Source organism: Larimichthys crocea, chromosome XIII (genome assembly GCF_000972845.2).
Source record: "Larimichthys crocea isolate SSNF chromosome XIII, L_crocea_2.0, whole genome shotgun sequence".
Lineage (NCBI taxonomy): Eukaryota > Metazoa > Chordata > Actinopteri > Sciaenidae > Larimichthys > Larimichthys crocea.
In genome coordinates, this window is record NC_040023.1 from 31,566,813 (window position 1) to 31,584,685 (window position 17,873).

The following is a 17,873-nucleotide window of genomic DNA, read 5'->3' on the forward strand; positions in this document are numbered from 1 at the left end:
GTTATGGCAACAGTGATTTTATGTGATGTTTTCCATCCCTTCCAGAAACCCCCACGTGTTGGCAAAGATGACAGCACAGTGATATCACAGAGAAACTCAGTGGTACATCAGAGAATCACAGGTGAGGATGTCAACAGAGAATATTAAACATTTTTAATCCAAGAAAATAACTTGCAAAAAAAAAAAAAAAAAACACAGGTCCAAGATAAACAAGACAGAAACAACTATTTTATTATATTATTTCCTATTATACTATTTAAAGTTGTTTATTTGGTGTTCATATATTACACTGACGAAAATCAGTCCAAATACGAAATTGAAAACGAATCGATGGATGGAAAAAAAATGAACTACACTGTTGCCCATAAAGTTGGAAAATTTTACATTTTTATTTTATTTTTTATTCACGTCAGGTTAACTGTGGTTTAATTTTCGCTGCGATATGTTTGGAAGAGATTGATCAATAAAGTTTGGAGTTGATACACTATATCTATCAAGAATAAATCACATTGCCACTTTCATTTCATGAGAAGAGGTAAAAATATTTTATTCCAACGGGCAACAGTGCGTTATTAATATACAGTTACTTATTGTCAATACTCATCTTTCATATGAGTTTTAACACATCTATAAATGCTCCTTTCTGGCTGCCTCATTCAAACAAATTGTGTATGATGATATAAATGGTCTTCAGATACACTATATCCTTCCTTCTATAGCTCATTTCAAATTCACATAAGATATTGGGTGGGTAACTGATTTTGAAGCCGTTTCTCGCCTTAAAAATGTGTCATGAAATTACTCATAACTACACGGAAAGTCGCCTGAATTCTGTTCGGTTCTGAGACTTCCTGAGGTTTGCAAACTGCGAGTTTGAACCACACTTGTCTAGCCCCCAATATTTTCTGACTCAGTTCACCCACACACACACACGCGCATATATAAAATCCATGTGTAACATGACCACAGGTGCACCAACTCGCTCTCTGAACTCAGAGCTCAGAGGGGAATCAGTGTGTGTGTGTGTGTGTGTGTGTGTGTGTGTGTGTGTGTGTGTGTGTGTGTGTGTGTGTGCTGATCTCTCGTTTTGGCCATTTCATTATGCCAGTAGTCAGGATTACTGTGCTGATTGCATCCCTGTCCTCGCCCTGACAAATGCACTGTTCCTGTGTCTTTGAGTGTGTGACCTTCCTGTCCCTAATTCCACCAACATCCCCTTTCATCTTTTTAAATATATGGCTTAACTTCAACTGTGGAAACAACCAGTGCGGATGAATATCACTCATCCAGTGAGACATGCTGAGAATAAAGTAACATAAAAATCATTGATAGGTGATGCATTTTTATTGCGTTTTGTTTCTGTTTCAGCTACATGTTTTGCTTTTGAAATCATCAGTTAAAAACATGAGGTTAAAGCTTAAAGTGCCATATGGTTGCATTTTCAGTTATTACATAAATATTTTAATAGGTAAAGCGAAAAAGGGGTCCCTCTTAATGGTACAAGCACCTGCCCTGGGTGACCATTAGAGGGAAACAAAGTATTAAAAATCATGTGAATACAACAGAACAGAGAGGTTTATGGAGAAACTGATGATGAAACATGTAGAAAAGAACCAGATGCAGTGGATCTATATAGAATCTATCTATATATATATATATATACTATACTTATATATATATTCTATATATATTATATATATATATCTATCTATATATATATCTATATATACCTTGCCAGAATGCACATTATGGATTTTTTGATTCTGAACCCCAACACTACTCCAAATACTGGAACATGTACTTATATATTATATGTGTTCTGTGTTAATATAAACCATACTGATATTTTATCATATCCATATATATCATATTTGTACAATATTCTTATCTGTTGCACATTATATTTACATATTTATGTTCAGAGTATATTATTTATAGTATGTATATTTATTATGCATATATTATACATATACTATATATCATATGTTCTGTATATATACACATATATTTACCCATGATATATTATATATTGCAGTTATGGATGTATGCACACCTTGCACAGGTGAAACAGCTAATTGTCGCTGACAGTTGCGACCTTCATTTCGAAGCCTCTCCCTTCCAGACAGATGTTGACAAACTCAGTTTCTGCACATGAGCATAGCAGTTAAGAGGCCCACCAGGGTGGCAAGAGGCACCAGGAGGACAGCTGTATACAGGATCCACGGCTCTGGAAACACCACCACATCTGGCTCTGAGAAACGCAAAACAACTGATATGAGGTGTAGTCCTAAGATTAAATTACGCATACTGCAAAATGTTGGAGATATAAAAAGGAACTGAAATTCTAAGGAGAAGTTTACCCAAGTTACAACGAAAACTATCGACACAAAAGAGGACACTGGAAATTCTGGTATCCCAGCAAAGTCAAAACCAAACTAACCACTAGTTCTACAAATGTCTTTTTGTAAGAAAGTGTGCGCTTGCTGCTGTTTAGGAGAGACTCACCAACGACAGCTGTTGAATTAGCTACTGAAATATTCCTTTCAGGATCTCCACTGTCTTCAATCACTAAAGAGAAAACATTTAGGTCACTTCACTTCAAATTAACATAATGTAAGAAATGGTATTTTCTTGTAACCTGCTGCCCCACAGTTTCGGACTGCAATTCACTTTCACACCATTGTTGTATCGATTTGATTTATGGAAGCTCCATCCAGAACTCTGATCGTGATCATATTTTAAGGATGAGTGTTGGTGTTTATGCCACTAGCCAGGGTGCTGGCAGTCGGTCAGAGTTGGGTCTGTCTGACCACGTGCACTGCCATATTTGTTTACTTTGGTTCAGTAAAATAATCTGCTTCCTAAAATCGTGTGTGATAAATGAGGAAATGTTTCTGTAAGTAAAACCTCCTACCACCCTACCCTTTCATACCACATGTATTTAACTGATGTTTTTTTTTATTATGACTGTTTTTTTTCCATAAAATATCCAGTTTAACCAAATTCAGTAAATAAACTTGTGAGTTAGTGCAGTTAGTGATCAGTCATCAGTGAAGTGTGTAATGTAAATGCATGGAAACTAGATCAGATCAGAAAGGAGATCATTACCGGGCAGATGATAATAGAAGATGCTTTTCGTCATCAGGACTTTGTTTAGGTGCAGCTGACACTCATATTTTCCTTTTCTCCTCAGGAAAATGGTCTTAGAGAGTGTGATGTAGAGCAGATCTGGGACAACATTTCCTCGAGCAGATTCAGTAGTTTGGGGTTTGTATGCATCATGAGAAATGGACAAAACAAATCTAGGATCCCGGGTCACGTTTACTTCACAACTGATCAGAGTGCTGTTGTGACCGGTGAGGTTAAAGATCATGGTGTCTGAAAAGAGATGCAGACAGATACACAGCATGTTAATGCTCATAAACACAAAGATCTGTACTGCACTGACCTCTGTTTACTGGGTTTCCTGATAACGAAAACGAAATTAGGTCACTGCAGACTGGACCACAAAGACACAATAACCCAATAACCCAATTCTAATCCTCAACCCTAAAATCAAGTGCTAACTTTATACTTAACTCAAAAGATCCAAATACCTTGTTGACTGTATACAGATTTTTTTCAGTATACGGACCAAACTGGCCCAGTCAAAAAACTAAGGCTCCATATTACATTGTGATACAGACAATCATTTATACTTAAGTTAAGTGTACTCAGACTTTTGTTTGTATTTGTTCTTACTAACGTCACAACCATTCATAACTCAATCGACAATGGTTAGAAGGGGATCTTTTTTTCTGTATGTCAACATTTCTTGAGAAATGCCTATGAGATCAAAAACAATACTGCAGATATATATATTGTAAATATTGATTACAGATGGCTGTGCAGGTCTGCAGAGGGACATTTACCATAAACCATCAGTAAAGTTTCAGTTCCTTTTATCCTGAAACGTTTGGACCGTGTTGTGGTGACAGAGAGTTTGCACAGGTACTTTCCACTGTCAGACCACAGAACATTTTTAAGGAGAATGGACTTGTTTGTAGTGTTTGTCTCTTTGTCTAGAAGGTCAACGCGTTTCTGGTATTTCTCAGATGGTTCCCACAGCTTGTTATCGTCAGTGTCTCCTGCTGAGCGAAACCAATACAGAACCGGTGGGGACTCCATTTTCTCATCATGGGAGATATTGAGATGGCACGGCATTATGACATCATGACCCAGAGCAGTGGTAATCACAGGAGGCTGGTGGACTGAGACCAGGGAGCAAGTACCTGAAGCAACATAAAAAATAACATAATAAAACTAAATGAACATAATGATGAGATGTCACGTCTTTCTTACGGTATGAGGGACATGGCCTTTCCATAATTAAAATTTGGCCTTAATTACAGCAGCACCATTTGGCCTATTAGACTCATGTTTCTTGAATTTTGACCATTTTGGTTACTGGACCAAGTTTCATGTTTCTAGCTTAGTCTATCTATCTGCAGACAATAAGCATTAATACACTGGCAGAAATTTAGGTGGCTTAAAGGAATTTAAGATATCATGAACAGGAAAAAAGATGATGGCCTAATAGCCCTTTTGTGGGTCACACTTGTTTATTTACTGTTTTATGTTCTGACTGACTTTTTTGACTAATTTTGAGGATATACATGTTTGTCTGTCAGACTCAAAAGTATCTAAGTAACTAACTATAAAAAGTGAACATTTGAATAATCTCTTAAGTATATTTCCAAACTCTGACTTACAACAAGTGTCTCAGTTAGTGAGATACATTCTTTGGATGTCTTTCTGCAATTCACTGGAACAACTATCAAAACTCACCTCTCAGAGTAAATTCTGTTGTATAAGTAATTTAAATCGAGAGTTTCTACCCCCAGGGGGAGTATGCTCTTCTTTTTAAATCTGGTACAGAGAGTAATTTCAGTTTTCAATTTCAGTCAGGTTGAATCAGATCTCAGTCTGTCATGACACCCCAAAGACATCAAGTACTCATAGCTATATACATAATACTCATACTATAATAATTATATTATACTATAATTATACTGTACTATATCATTTTACACATCGCATTATGATCTCTGAATTCAGGTATCAGTTTACAGCATACAGATTTTGGTTTAGCAACAAGGTAGACACATTCAGGATTTCTGCCACAAACATCTACAAATCAAAACTCTTTAGAAACTGTACCTGAGACCATGAAGATGATTAACATCCATTGTTTCCATCTCCTTTCCATCACAATTGAAAAAGAAAAGAAAATTATCTCTAACATGTCTCTCTGCAAAAGAACTGTTGCCTGTTGCCAAGCCCCCCTGAATGTGACAGCACTTCCTTTAAGGCGGCGATACACCACTATTCTGAAACCTAACGTAAAGGAACTGAAATGCAGGTTAACACCCAGTATTTTGGTATTGTTTTGGTAGAGCACAGATAGTATTGTTTAACCCCTGAATTTATATATATATATATAATGCAGTATATAAAACATGTATTTTCAAAAGTGAAACAAAAACAGGATGTGGCTCTGTTTCTTTATTTAGAAACTGTATCTCAACTGTAGCACATCATTTTCATCAACAGATGTGTTCAATTGTCCTGAAAGTATAGATGTTCTGAGCACTTTTAGGACTTTTTATTCATGTTGACTTAAAGGTTCAGCTACCAAGATCAAGAATAAACTTATGGACGTATAGGCTAAACATGTACCAGAAGTTTAAAACTATCAGAAGTTTTATCTGCTGATGAGTGACATACACATTTGTGATAGCATGCATGGCTCATTCTTACAGTTTTTCACCCACCCACATGAGTGGTAACGGATAACTCACAAACCACTTGTTCTTCCATATAATTTCCATTGCTGATAGACAATGCACTTTTTCTACTGTTTCTTCCCACACTCGATATAGCTCCTAGGAATTCATATATCTTCATCATTTACATTATTTTTCAGTTGCACATTAAATGTGAAACCACAGATTATGTGTCTTACCCTTCCATTGCAGAGGTGTGAAGACCTCTAGCTCTGCAACAGGATGCCCGCCCACTTGTTTGTCGTTTGAGTAAAGGGGTTTTGAAACCATTATTTTTATATTCTCTTTTATATTCTTTTATATTTTATATTCAAAAACTAGCTGAATTTGGATAAACTCACCCCTTCAGGACAACAATAGTAGTCATATAAACAGCTTATGCTATTGTAGTCAGATAGTATGCAACTAATTTGAATCAGAAATAATTACAAAGTTGTGTATGTTTTTGTTGATTTAGTATATGTCCTTAGACACATTGCGAGGGTGTAACTTTTTTTAAAGAGGGCCAGATTTGTCAATGTGAAGATGCCTGGGGGCCAATACTAACATAATAAACATGAAAAAATACCAATAAAAGTTATATACAAATGCACTGTTCTGTAACAATTTAGTTTTCATTGTCACAATTATCATTGTCATCATTTTAAAATGACAATGTAACCAAATCTAAGCCAATCAGGCGTGAACAAATCTAGACACCAGTTCTTTCTCTCTTTCACATCTGGAGTCAAATAACAAAGAATAAATTGCAAAGTCTATTAACATTCAAGCTTAAAATGTTTCACTCTTGCTCTTGTCTTTAACTAAATAATTCAGAAAGTAATATTCTACAGATATATAACAGCAGCAGTTGTGTCCTTAAAGATGCTCAAATGCTTCGTTATGCCAAATCTTCCAGCCATACAGTATCTGACAATCCTGGCAGGCCCCCTTCTGTAATCTGACACAAGCATGGTCTTTTTTTAAGTTGTTGCACATATTCTAAACAAAGGGACACATTTGGATCATTTGTCTTGTAGATAACTGAGATGATAACATAGGTTAGTTAGAGTAGGATAATAATAAATACTATAGTATATATATATCTATGATTTTATTCACTATTAGTTTCCCTCCTTTTTCCTCCTTCCTTCCTCCCTTATATATAGTCAGATTATTATCTATCTACTATACTGATTTTCTATATTCATTTATATTGTTCTTAATAGATGGTTACTTGTTTACATATGTTGTTTTTGTTTGTTTATATACTGGAGTATTGTAACAAAAATAATATTTCTGATTCTGATTCTGATAAATAATATATTGTAATATAATGAAGCTTCAGGCCGCGTGAAATCTGACCGCGTGGCTGTGATTGACCCCCGGGCCGTGCTTTAGACATCACTGGTGTATGTATTACTAATTTGGATATATAAATACATATTTAAATGCCCCAGTTATGCAGAATCAAAAAACAAACAACAAAAAATAACCTGCCTTTATAATGTAGTCTGAAAACTCCATTACCCATGATGCCACCTTCCGACAGCGTATTACGTCATAACGTCAGCGGGTAGGCATATTTCAACATGGAGGATATCGTAGCTGTAGAAAAGAGCCCGGTATGAATCAGTGAGATTGTTTTTCCTGTTTTCTGCTTAAATCTGACCGAGTTTTCGCGGTAGGCTTTCGTAAATACGTGTCTCAGAGTGTCGCTGTTCATAATAGTCTGTCGCTATCTGTCACCAGTCGTTAGTCTGGAGCCGAAACGAAGCTAAACCTGCCGATTCATCCTCGGCTCGGCGCAGTTGCTATGTCATGCAAGTTAGCCGCTAGCGTTAGCACGATTCATTAGACGGAAGGGGTTTATTTATTAAACTATATCCACCAAATTATTATTTAGAGGATGTTTTTTAATTGTTCATCGGCTCCCTGTAAATGTTTTTAACCTGTTTTGGTTTTTGTGCTTTTTGTGAGCTGTTGGAAGAAAGCTAGTTAACGAGCTAAAGGGAGCTAAGCTACTTGTTTGTCTTTGACTGTGCTGGATTAAAATAGATGATAATGTGACGTTATAACCAAACTATGTCGATATATCTCTCTAAAGTTATATCTTCTTGACTCCATATACTCCTGAATTGATAGTAGTCTGTACCTGTGTTTGTTTGGGTGAAATATGTTACAATCTCTCTCTTATTATTAGTATTATTATGTATCGTTATTAACAATAACATTGCCATCCTACCATCATCTTGCCTTATCTGCCTATTTATCTTGTGTTTTTTAAGTCAAGTCAACTTTGTCAATGCTGCTACATGTACAGGACATACAGAGTGTTGAAATTTCGTTTCCCTCTTATCCCTGTGCAAACAGCATAAACATGACATATAAAATATAAGTAAAAGATGTAAAAAATATTAAATAAAGAATATATATACAAGCTAAAGACATCTGTGTGGCAATATGGCACAGTGTAATGTAAACAGAATTATCAGTATAAGTGGCGGTATGGACATAATTAACAGTATTTACAGTATACACAGTGAGGAGATATGTCACAGTTGGCTGTGCAGTGCAAAGTATTGCAAGTTTCTATGGTGTACAGTAGTAAATTGTGTTTTACGTTAAATGTTTTGTGGTATTGCCGCCTTCACAGGACGACATGCCGGCAGTACTGACTTCCAGACCTCAGACAGGTCTGTCTTTCCTGGCACCAGAACCAGAAGATCTCGAGGACCTTTACAGCAGATACAAGGTTTGAAACAACTTCTTGAACATTTATGTTAAAAGCCTAAAAGAGCTCATAAACATGCAAATGTGGAGAGAGATGGTGGGATGCGAGTATTTTTTTGGACTCCGATGCCTTGCTCAAGGGCACCCTTGCCCAGGAGGTGAACTGGCGCCCCTCCAGCTACCAGTCCACCTTCCATACTTTGGTCCATACCGGACTTGAACTGGCCCAAGCCAAGTCCCTACAGACTGAGCTATATGAGTACTGTAGGCTGCAATGGTGAATACAATTGGTTATTTTCAGTGTCTTCATGGATTGCATTCATAATTCACGTTTTTGTTGTGTAGCACCTTTAATTTAATTGTAGAAATCTAGATGTATTTTTTTTTTTTATTAGAAAGAGGTTTCAAAATACTTCTTAAATGTTTGTTGTTGCACAAGCCACCAACTTGGGTCAATGATTTCCAGCAAGCAGATTCATGGTACTTTTTTTTATCTTCGGCAGGTTCTTGACATTCTTTCATCTACTTTTGTTTTGTATTTGCAGAAGCTGCAGCAGGAGCTGGAATTCCTGGAGGTGCAGGAGGAGTACATCAAAGATGAACAGAAGAACCTGAAGAAAGAGTTCCTCCATGCCCAGGAGGAGGTGAAGAGGATACAGAGCATCCCACTTGTCATTGGCCAGTTCCTGGAAGCTGTCGACCAGAACACAGCCATTGTCGGCTCCACTACAGGTAGCACTTAAACAAAAATCCTGCCTGAATGCAAAAGACCTATGAAGAATTACAGTGTGTGTTGCCAGTATTCATTTTTAAGTAATAAAAACACAGAGAGGAAGCTCTGTTTGACCCTGCTGACAGTCCCACAGAGCATGCACCTCACAATAGGACACTGTTCCAGAGGTACAGGTACTCACAGGTCAAAAAATATATGCCTGACCAAAAAAAGGACATGTGATTAGAGTTGCACGGTACCCGCGGTACCCTGCGGTGCCACACCATCTGCCGTGGTGTCGTCGTCAGTGGCAACACTAATTTTGCTCAAAAAACCAAACTCGTTGTTTCAAACTTATTTCAGTCTAATTCTTACTTCACCATTATTATGTTTATCATGCACTAAACAACATTATAAGTATTTATAACTTGTACAAATACATTGCAGTTCCTAAAAATAATAATAATAAAAAAAGGTTGCAGTATCGCGATAATATCCGGAACCGTGATACTTTGTCTGGTATAGTATCGTGGTTACTCATTTTGGTATCGTGACAACTCTACATGTGATTACTTTACACATACCTGCGATGGACTTCATACATTAAAAAAACAACAACACATAAACCCAAGCCTGAATGGAAATGATTACACCTTTGACTGGAAATAGGCTAGTACTGCATGAATATAGAAATTTCAGAATTGAAATCTCATCAGCACACATGGCTACTTGATGGCATCATAGCATTTAATGACACAAGATTTGGGAGGGAAGGTGTGGGATGTTGCAGCTGCCCATCTAGAATCAGTTTTCATGTTGTTGTCCTTTTCTCAGATATTTATTTGTTTGAAAACTAATAAATATCTTAGTGTCAACTTTTATATTAAGGAATATTTTCCTAGCATTACACTTAATAATGACCAACAGATAAATAATGAAATGCATTAAAAACTGTGAAAATAAATAAATAAATGAATACATAAAGCTGAGAATTAAAGATTAATAAAATGGCAGATGATGCATGCAAGCTGTATATTTGAATGTTTTATTATGTTCAGACTTTCAGAGTCTTTTGAGAATCTGCAAGAGATGTACTTTATGCTGTCAAATTTTAATTATTCAGTGTGAAGTACGTCTTTTAAATATGTAATGAGCTCTGTTCCTTTGTTCTGCTCTGTTTTATTCATTGTCATTTACCTCGTAGGGTCCAACTACTATGTGCGCATCCTGAGCACCATTGACAGAGAGCTGCTGAAGCCCAACGCCTCAGTGGCCTTGCACAAGCACAGCAATGCCCTGGTGGATGTGCTCCCTCCTGAAGCTGACAGCAGCATTATGATGCTGACGTCAGGTAAGCACTCAGTGCCAGTTCTAATATCTCCTCCACGAAGACAAATAGACACCATTAGTGTCTCAGAAGTTTGTATGTATGTATGCATGCTGTTGGGAGAGTTTCTGTAAACGTCACTGTATTTTAACTTTTGTCTCCTGAACACCGTTTCTCTTCTCAGATCAAAAGCCTGATGTGATGTATGCTGACATTGGTGGTATGGACATTCAGAAGCAGGAAGTCAGAGAAGCCGTAGAGCTGCCCCTCACACACTTTGAGCTCTACAAACAGGTCAGATATTCAAAGGAAATGTGACATTGTTGTGTCATGGACATGAATTTTGCACTCACTTGTGTGGGGACCTTCATAAATTTAGAAAACCAGTGCGAGATCTTTAATAACTCTGGTCTATTTCCTTTTTCAGATCGGCATTGACCCACCCAGGGGTGTCCTTATGTACGGACCTCCAGGTTGTGGTAAAACTATGTTGGCTAAGGCTGTGGCGCACCACACTACAGGTAAGTCATCCATATCAGAGACCTGTATGTCTTTTTGCCACTACACAGAACTGACACCCTTGATACATTACTGTTTGATATTTTATATTATATACATATAGTAGATACTTAAAATTAGATACGAATTATTAATTGTGGTCTAATTTCCTGTCCCCAGCGGCGTTCATCCGTGTGGTTGGCTCTGAGTTTGTTCAGAAGTATCTGGGTGAAGGCCCTCGAATGGTGCGTGACGTCTTCCGGCTGGCGAAGGAAAACGCCCCGGCCATCATCTTCATCGATGAGATCGATGCCATCGCCACCAAGCGTTTTGATGCACAGACCGGAGGTATTCACATGTAGACTTGCTGTCTACAAACCAAACTAGTAATTTGCAGAAGACTATGTTTCAACTCGACCTTTTTGGAAGTCCAGATTCTCGTTTAAACATGTGTTGGTGTTGTGCAAAGATTTACCGTCTTACCTGTGTTTTCTTCTGCAGCTGATAGGGAGGTGCAGAGAATCTTACTTGAGCTTCTCAATCAAATGGATGGCTTTGACCAGAACGTTAATGTCAAGGTGAGTCCAGTCCGCCTGTCTTAGGAAGCTCTTAATTCCCCCCTGTGACCGCACCATCTCCACTACGCCTTGTGTCCATTTATTCAGCTTAGCAAGCACCCTAAAGGCTTATGTTGTCAATCTTCAAAACCTTAAATGCAGATTTTGCCCTTAGGCTATATGTGAGGGCTTTAGTATTTAAAGAAGGCGTGTAGGAGATAAGAGGTCTCTATGGAGCTAAAGAGGTTTTAAAAAGTCTAAAATGAGAGTCAGCATTTTCTTTGAGCAGGAACAGAGTTAAGGCAATGAAGTTTATTCTTTCACCAAAACAAAAAAAATCACATATTCGTCTATTCCTGTGCCATAATTTACAATTTCAGGCCCCATCACCCTCCTCCTATACCACTGCCACAGGGCCTGATACATAATCCAACAGCACCTCAACAGGGTCCCTGTTCAAGGCTTTGTCCCCTTTTGTTTCAAATGCTGGTGCTGTTACTTTGGCTCAGAGGATCTTTAACTTCTCTGACACCATTATTAGTTTAAAGTTTTCAGTAAACTAAACAAATACAATATGGATAGAATGGGGTTATTTCTAATATATTTCTAATATATTTAAGGGACACTAGACGTATACACGTTCTAACCTTTTTTCTTAACACTGTGTAGTTGATGTCAGACTTGATGTATTTTGTTACACCGAGTACATTTCAGGGGAATTTTGGCTGCTTATTTTTGTTGTCTGTATTTTTATTTGTTCCTCGGGGGTGTTTTTTGAGCAGACACTTTTTTTAAAATAACATATACGGTTTCCTGTAACCAAAACAACGCAAGTGTAATTTTCTGTCTGCTGTTTTTTTTCCAGACGCGCTTCTTTTTTTACTGGCAATTTATTTTTTTTAAGTTATATGTAGCAGGTACCTTTTTGTTTAGTTTACCAGCCGTCTGCAGGTATTCTGGATAAAATGAAGAATTACGCAGTGTCACATTTTCTGTAAAATCACAGCTTTAGCAGCCAGTGATCGACGTCTTCTTCTATCTTCTAGGTTGCCAGTTTAAAAAAGACTGGCAAAGCCATCACCCAAGATACCGGGGTTGCCACAAGCAAACATTTAATAGAATGAATGCAACCCATATCAAGATTTGTTTACACTTTACCGTCATGCTCACAAAGACTCTGTTGACATTTGAACCCCCGTTTAGGTCATCATGGCCACCAACAGAGCAGACACGCTGGACCCCGCCCTGCTACGTCCTGGTCGTTTGGACAGAAAGATAGAGTTCCCCCTGCCCGACCGCAGGCAGAAACGTCTCATTTTCTCCACCATCACCAGTAAGATGAACCTCTCTGAGGAGGTCGACCTGGAGGACTGTATCCTTTCGGTTCAATAACGGCGTGTTAAGTGCTGTTTGTGTCTGCGTGTAACAAGAGTGAGAAATTAACTTTTTCTTTTTCGAGGTCATCTTGTGCCCCTGATGGATTTGCTATAGTAAAAAATAATAATACACAGCTTCAGTTATGTGGGATGTTAATTATTTTATGTTTTTTAAGCCGATGCATCAGCGGGATTTGCATTTCCTTGTACTGCTGCCTTTGTTGTGACAACATTTCTTTCTGTTGCTGTCAGCTCTGTTGTTTAATAATCCCAAAATGTTGTTTTCTCACTCCGGCTCCACAGTAATTCCCTGGTCTCAAGCCATTTTTTAAAGGACTTTTTTTTTGGCACAAGCTTCCTTTGGGCTTTTCCAGACCCTGCTTTACACACACATACTGTATGCGTACAGTATATTCATTTCAGTTCAGTTTAATGATCACATAAGTACAATCGTTGTGAAATGTATTTCCATGAGCTCCTACAGTTTGTCTAATTAAACCCAGTGGATAAAGCATAGTAATAAGAATAGAAAATGTGATGAATAATAATGGTTATTATGGAGGAGGTTGGGATCTTTAAGGTCTTTTTAAGCAGGGCAGAGCACCACCTGTCGTACATTCGAGTGAACAAACCACTCTGCAGGGGCTTGCGGCCTTGTTCGATGTTTCATACCAGATAGTGATGTTTCCTGTCAGGATGCACATGGTGCAGGAGTAGAAAGGTATGTCTGCGGTAAGTCTGTGTGTGTGTGTGCATGCAGTATGCCGTGTGCTACCAAATCGGTCCAGAGAAGCTGGATGTATAGTTCATGATGGGAAGTCAGCTTAAATGTCAGGGATGCTAAAATTGGTGGCGGTGGGAGCTCCTGTTAAAATAAAGCCAGTTTTTTACAGTACAAAATTGACCCACCACTCGTTCGCTTGCATAGGTATCACATTTAACACATAGCTCTGAGTGTGAGATGCCTTTTCCTGTCGTCGTCTTCGCTTTCACAGCGTCAAAACTGGGGCACGCGGGGACGTCGACATCCCATTTCACTGATAACAACTCTCTGTGAGCTCTCTGTGTAAAAACAAATGGAAATCTAATCAAAACACACAGCAGCTGGCGCGTTTGCAGTTTAAACAGTAAGGCCGAGAATCTGCAGCTTGTTTACACTCCATCATTCCAAAATTGCTTTTTGTTTAAACACTCAGATTTTTTTTTTTTTGCTTGTATTTTGGCAACGCTGTGTTGTTCAGTCATCCTTAACCGATGTGCAGATGTGGCCAGACCAGACAAGATCTCTGGAGCGGATATCAACTCCATCTGCCAGGAGGTGAGCTGGAGCTTTAAATATCTGTTTGTTTAGGCTTGGGCTGGGTGAAATGAAACCTAATGGAAGCAAACATTGTTTCACTTTGTCTGTAGAATAACTAAATATGTATTTTTTGTTTTTCAAATCTTTTCCTTGTGTTTATTTCTTCCTCTGCTGTCTCAGGCTGGGATGTTGGCTGTACGTGAGAATAGGTATATCGTCCTGGCCAAAGACTTTGAAAAGGCTTACAAGACCGTCATCAAAAAGGACGAGCAGGAGCATGAGTTCTACAAGTAGAGGGAAAAAGTCCTGAGCAAAAAAAAAAGAGAGAGAGAGAAAAGATCTCCAGACACACACAAGTTTGTTATCGATTTACGTCTGTGTGTCTGTATCTACAGTGTCTCTTGTGGATCCGCGGTCCCTGACTTGCATAGATTTTTGGACTAAATTTACTCAGTGCAGCACAAGGCCTAATGTCAGCCCTGTGTCGCCGGCCTTGAGAAGACACATTACCATGTGATCAAGTGTTTTTCTTTTTTGTACAGACACTCTACTACTAGTTCCTAAAAATATCTGGGCCCTGACTGTAGCTAGGATAGAACATTTGTATCTAAATGTACTCACTGAACAAGACATTACTGAAAAGATCCATTAAAGGTGTTTTCCATTAAAAAAAGAAAATGGTGGTCATTGTTTTTCTGCCTTGTGTTCTTCATTTGTAGTTAAAAAAAAAAAAAAAAACTATCAACCTTCACTGGTTCCAGCTGTTTAAATGGGAATATTGGCAAATTTTCTTCTTTCTGTCTTTTTATGACATTAAATTTAATATCTTAAGGTTTGTCAGACAATATAAATAAGGAGTACGTCCATTTAGGGGTTGTGATGGACATATCTGACTACTTTCTGACATTTTATGGACCTAAAGTAATTGAGAATTTAATTGATACTGAAAATAATCATTAGTAGCAGCCCTGGTTATCGGTGAAACCTCAACAATGGTTGTGCGTTGTGTGAACTTTTATCAACACTACTTTTTTCACATTAAAGTGTTATCTATCAAAATAAAACAGAAAATCCGACACATGCTCTACATTAATATCTGTAATCAGACAAAAGCTCGAGGTTGTCGGCAGTTAAATGCGGCAGCCGTACATCAGAGAAATGTACTCTTTTGTGGATATACTGCCGCCAGTGTTTGAATCTTGGACACGACAGAGTCCATTCAAGTGGATGCCAGTTCTGGGCCCAGCTCCTCGTCTAATCCTTAATTGCAGCCTTCCTTTCTGCTCAACTGCCCTCTGCCTCTCCTGTTTTAAGTCTGCCCATGAGTCAAACCAGTGTAGCCTGAGGTTGCAGTTCTCCCTTCAGGCCACAAGTGGGGGGAAGATCATTCATTAAAGCATCCACGCTGCACAGTCAGTAAAAACACAACACAGAAAAATCACCTTTGTTCACAAATAGTGTGGATTTACATGGACCAGCTGAGGACCAGAGTCACTTGAAGAACAGCTCAGACTTTACTGTATTACATTTAATTGGACGATATAATCTAAAAGCGACTATTCTGAGGAGCTCTTAGAAGTTTCATACACTCTGCTTTTACATCTTCAAGTAGATTAAATGACAGACAATGACAGCCTGAAGGCACATAAAAGTTTGGGAACCCTCTGAATATGACTTGATGATTACAGCAGTGTTACCCACCTGTGTTTCACTTGTTCTTTGGTAGGAAGGCTGTAAGTGACCTGGTCAAAATAGTAGGGACAGAGCTCATGGGTTGCCAGTTCTGGACTATGATCCATCTTAGCAAAGAGTCCATCCAGCTCGTGGTTTTGTCCAAAATCCTGTCCAGGGAAGAGGGTACACCACAAAGCTGACACCAAACCATCCATGCTGATTTGAATTCCTGAGCGCCTGTGATTCAGTAACTCGGCCATTTTGCTCTGTCCCATCAAAAAAAACATAGACAAGATCAAGTTCACACAGCCACAGAAAAAAAGCAATATGTATTTATTGATATCTTCATGGAATTACAGTGTATTTCTGAACTGCCATTTGCTTTTAAAAATAAAGCTAGTAAGTTTATTTTGATGAGTCAAATGAAATAATCGTGACTTACCTTAATTGTTAAATGTTTGTTTTCTTTTATATTTAGTGATGCTCTGGAACTTTATTTAAACAATGACAGAGAACAATCACACTGGGCACATGATGATTGAAATGAGATTTACCTGTCAAACCTGGCAAACAGTGTTCATCCTGGTAACACACCTCACAAAGCAATGTGCAAAGGGCACACCCTTGTCATACCTATGTGTTCATCATTTGTTTTTTTAAACAAAACTGTATTAACCTTTACTGGTTCCAGCTGCTCAAATAGTAATATTGGCTGATTGTCTTTTTTATGACATTAAATTTAATATCTTAAGGTTTGTCAGACAATATAAATAACGAGTATGTCCATTTTAGGGGTTGTGATGGACATATCTAAATACTTTCTGACATTTAATACCTATCTGATTATATCATAATTTGTTTTTACCAAATAAAACCTGATCCTGTTTTGGCCTTTTGAGTCTCATCTTATTATGAGATCTTTAGGCAGCCTTTACAGCAAACTTATCCAAACTAAAACCCACACTTTCAACACTTTTAAAGTATTTTTTTTAACCTACCTTGTTCTTTGCAATAACTTTTACTGTTTATAATTTAAATATCACAACTTTAAATGCAGTTTTTATCTAAAGACTGTTGTGGGTGTGTGTTTTTAGATAGATAAATAGATATATTTTATTTATCCCAAGCTGGGAAATTACAGTTACAATTAACCTAGGCAGTTAATTAAAAAATAAATGTTACCTTAAGGTGGTTATACTGTTAATTATAGTAGCACTTACACTGCATATGAGCTGCAATAACTTTTACTGTTTATAATATATCACAACTTTTTGTTTTTTTTAACCAGTGCCAGTTTATATCTAAAGACTTTTGTGGGTGTGTGTTTTTAGATAGATACACAGATATATTTTATTTATCCCAAGCTGGGAAATTACAGTCACAATGAACCTTGGCAGTTAATAAAAAAATAAATGTTACCTTAAGGTGGTTATACTGTTAATTATAGTACCACTTACACTGCATATGAGCTGCAATAACTTTTACTGTTTATAATTTAAATATCACAACTTTTGGTTGTTTTTTTAACCAGTGCAATTTATATCTAAAGACTGTTGTGGGTGTGAAAACTCAATATTATTACCCAGTCATGTTAACTTAAGGTAGTTATACTGTTAATTATAGTAGCACTTACACTGCATGTGAGCTGCAATAACTTTTACTGTTTATAATTTAAATATCACAACTTTTTGTTTTTTTTTAACCAGTGCAGTTTATATCTAAAGACTGTTGTGGGTGTGTGTTTTTATTTATATTATTACCCAGTCGTGTTACCTTAAGGTGGTTATACTGTTAACTATAGTAGCACTTGAGCTGTGAATTCGTGTTTTTATTTATTTATTTTTTTACAGGTACATTATGTCACTCGGGGTTTCCATTAAAGGGGAGGAGGG

At 37.5% G+C, this 17,873-nt stretch overlaps 2 protein-coding genes across 4 annotated transcripts; one reads left to right on the forward strand and one right to left on the reverse strand.

The window, feature by feature from the left end:
• Positions 1-1,735: 1,735 nt before the first annotated feature.
• Positions 1,736-5,326, reverse strand: LOC104930291 (uncharacterized). 2 transcript variants are annotated; one of them, XM_010745039.3, is made up of 5 exons: positions 5,200-5,326; positions 3,912-4,271; positions 3,109-3,378; positions 2,506-2,568; positions 1,736-2,251 (listed from the first exon to the last, which is right to left on the reverse strand). In XM_010745039.3, exons 1-5 carry the CDS (start codon positions 5,282-5,284, stop codon positions 2,139-2,141), a joined length of 891 nt encoding a protein of 296 aa, XP_010743341.1. In that variant the 5' UTR covers positions 5,285-5,326; the 3' UTR covers positions 1,736-2,138. The 2 variants fall into 2 exon arrangements, with proteins under 2 accessions (XP_010743341.1, XP_019111507.1); XM_019255962.2 differs by lacking the exon at positions 2,506-2,568.
• A 2,024-nt stretch (positions 5,327-7,350) lies between these two features.
• psmc4 (proteasome 26S subunit, ATPase 4) lies at positions 7,351-14,985 on the forward strand. 2 transcript variants are annotated; one of them, XM_019255969.2, is made up of 11 exons: positions 7,351-7,429; positions 8,461-8,559; positions 9,083-9,269; positions 10,454-10,600; positions 10,761-10,870; positions 11,004-11,097; positions 11,255-11,422; positions 11,576-11,652; positions 12,835-13,003; positions 14,270-14,325; positions 14,488-14,985. In XM_019255969.2, exons 1-11 carry the CDS (start codon positions 7,397-7,399, stop codon positions 14,599-14,601), a joined length of 1,254 nt encoding a protein of 417 aa, XP_019111514.1. In that variant the 5' UTR covers positions 7,351-7,396; the 3' UTR covers positions 14,602-14,985. The 2 variants fall into 2 exon arrangements, with proteins under 2 accessions (XP_019111514.1, XP_027143081.1); XM_027287280.1 differs by having other exon boundaries at positions 7,412-7,488.
• The last annotated feature ends 2,888 nt before the right edge of the window (positions 14,986-17,873 follow it).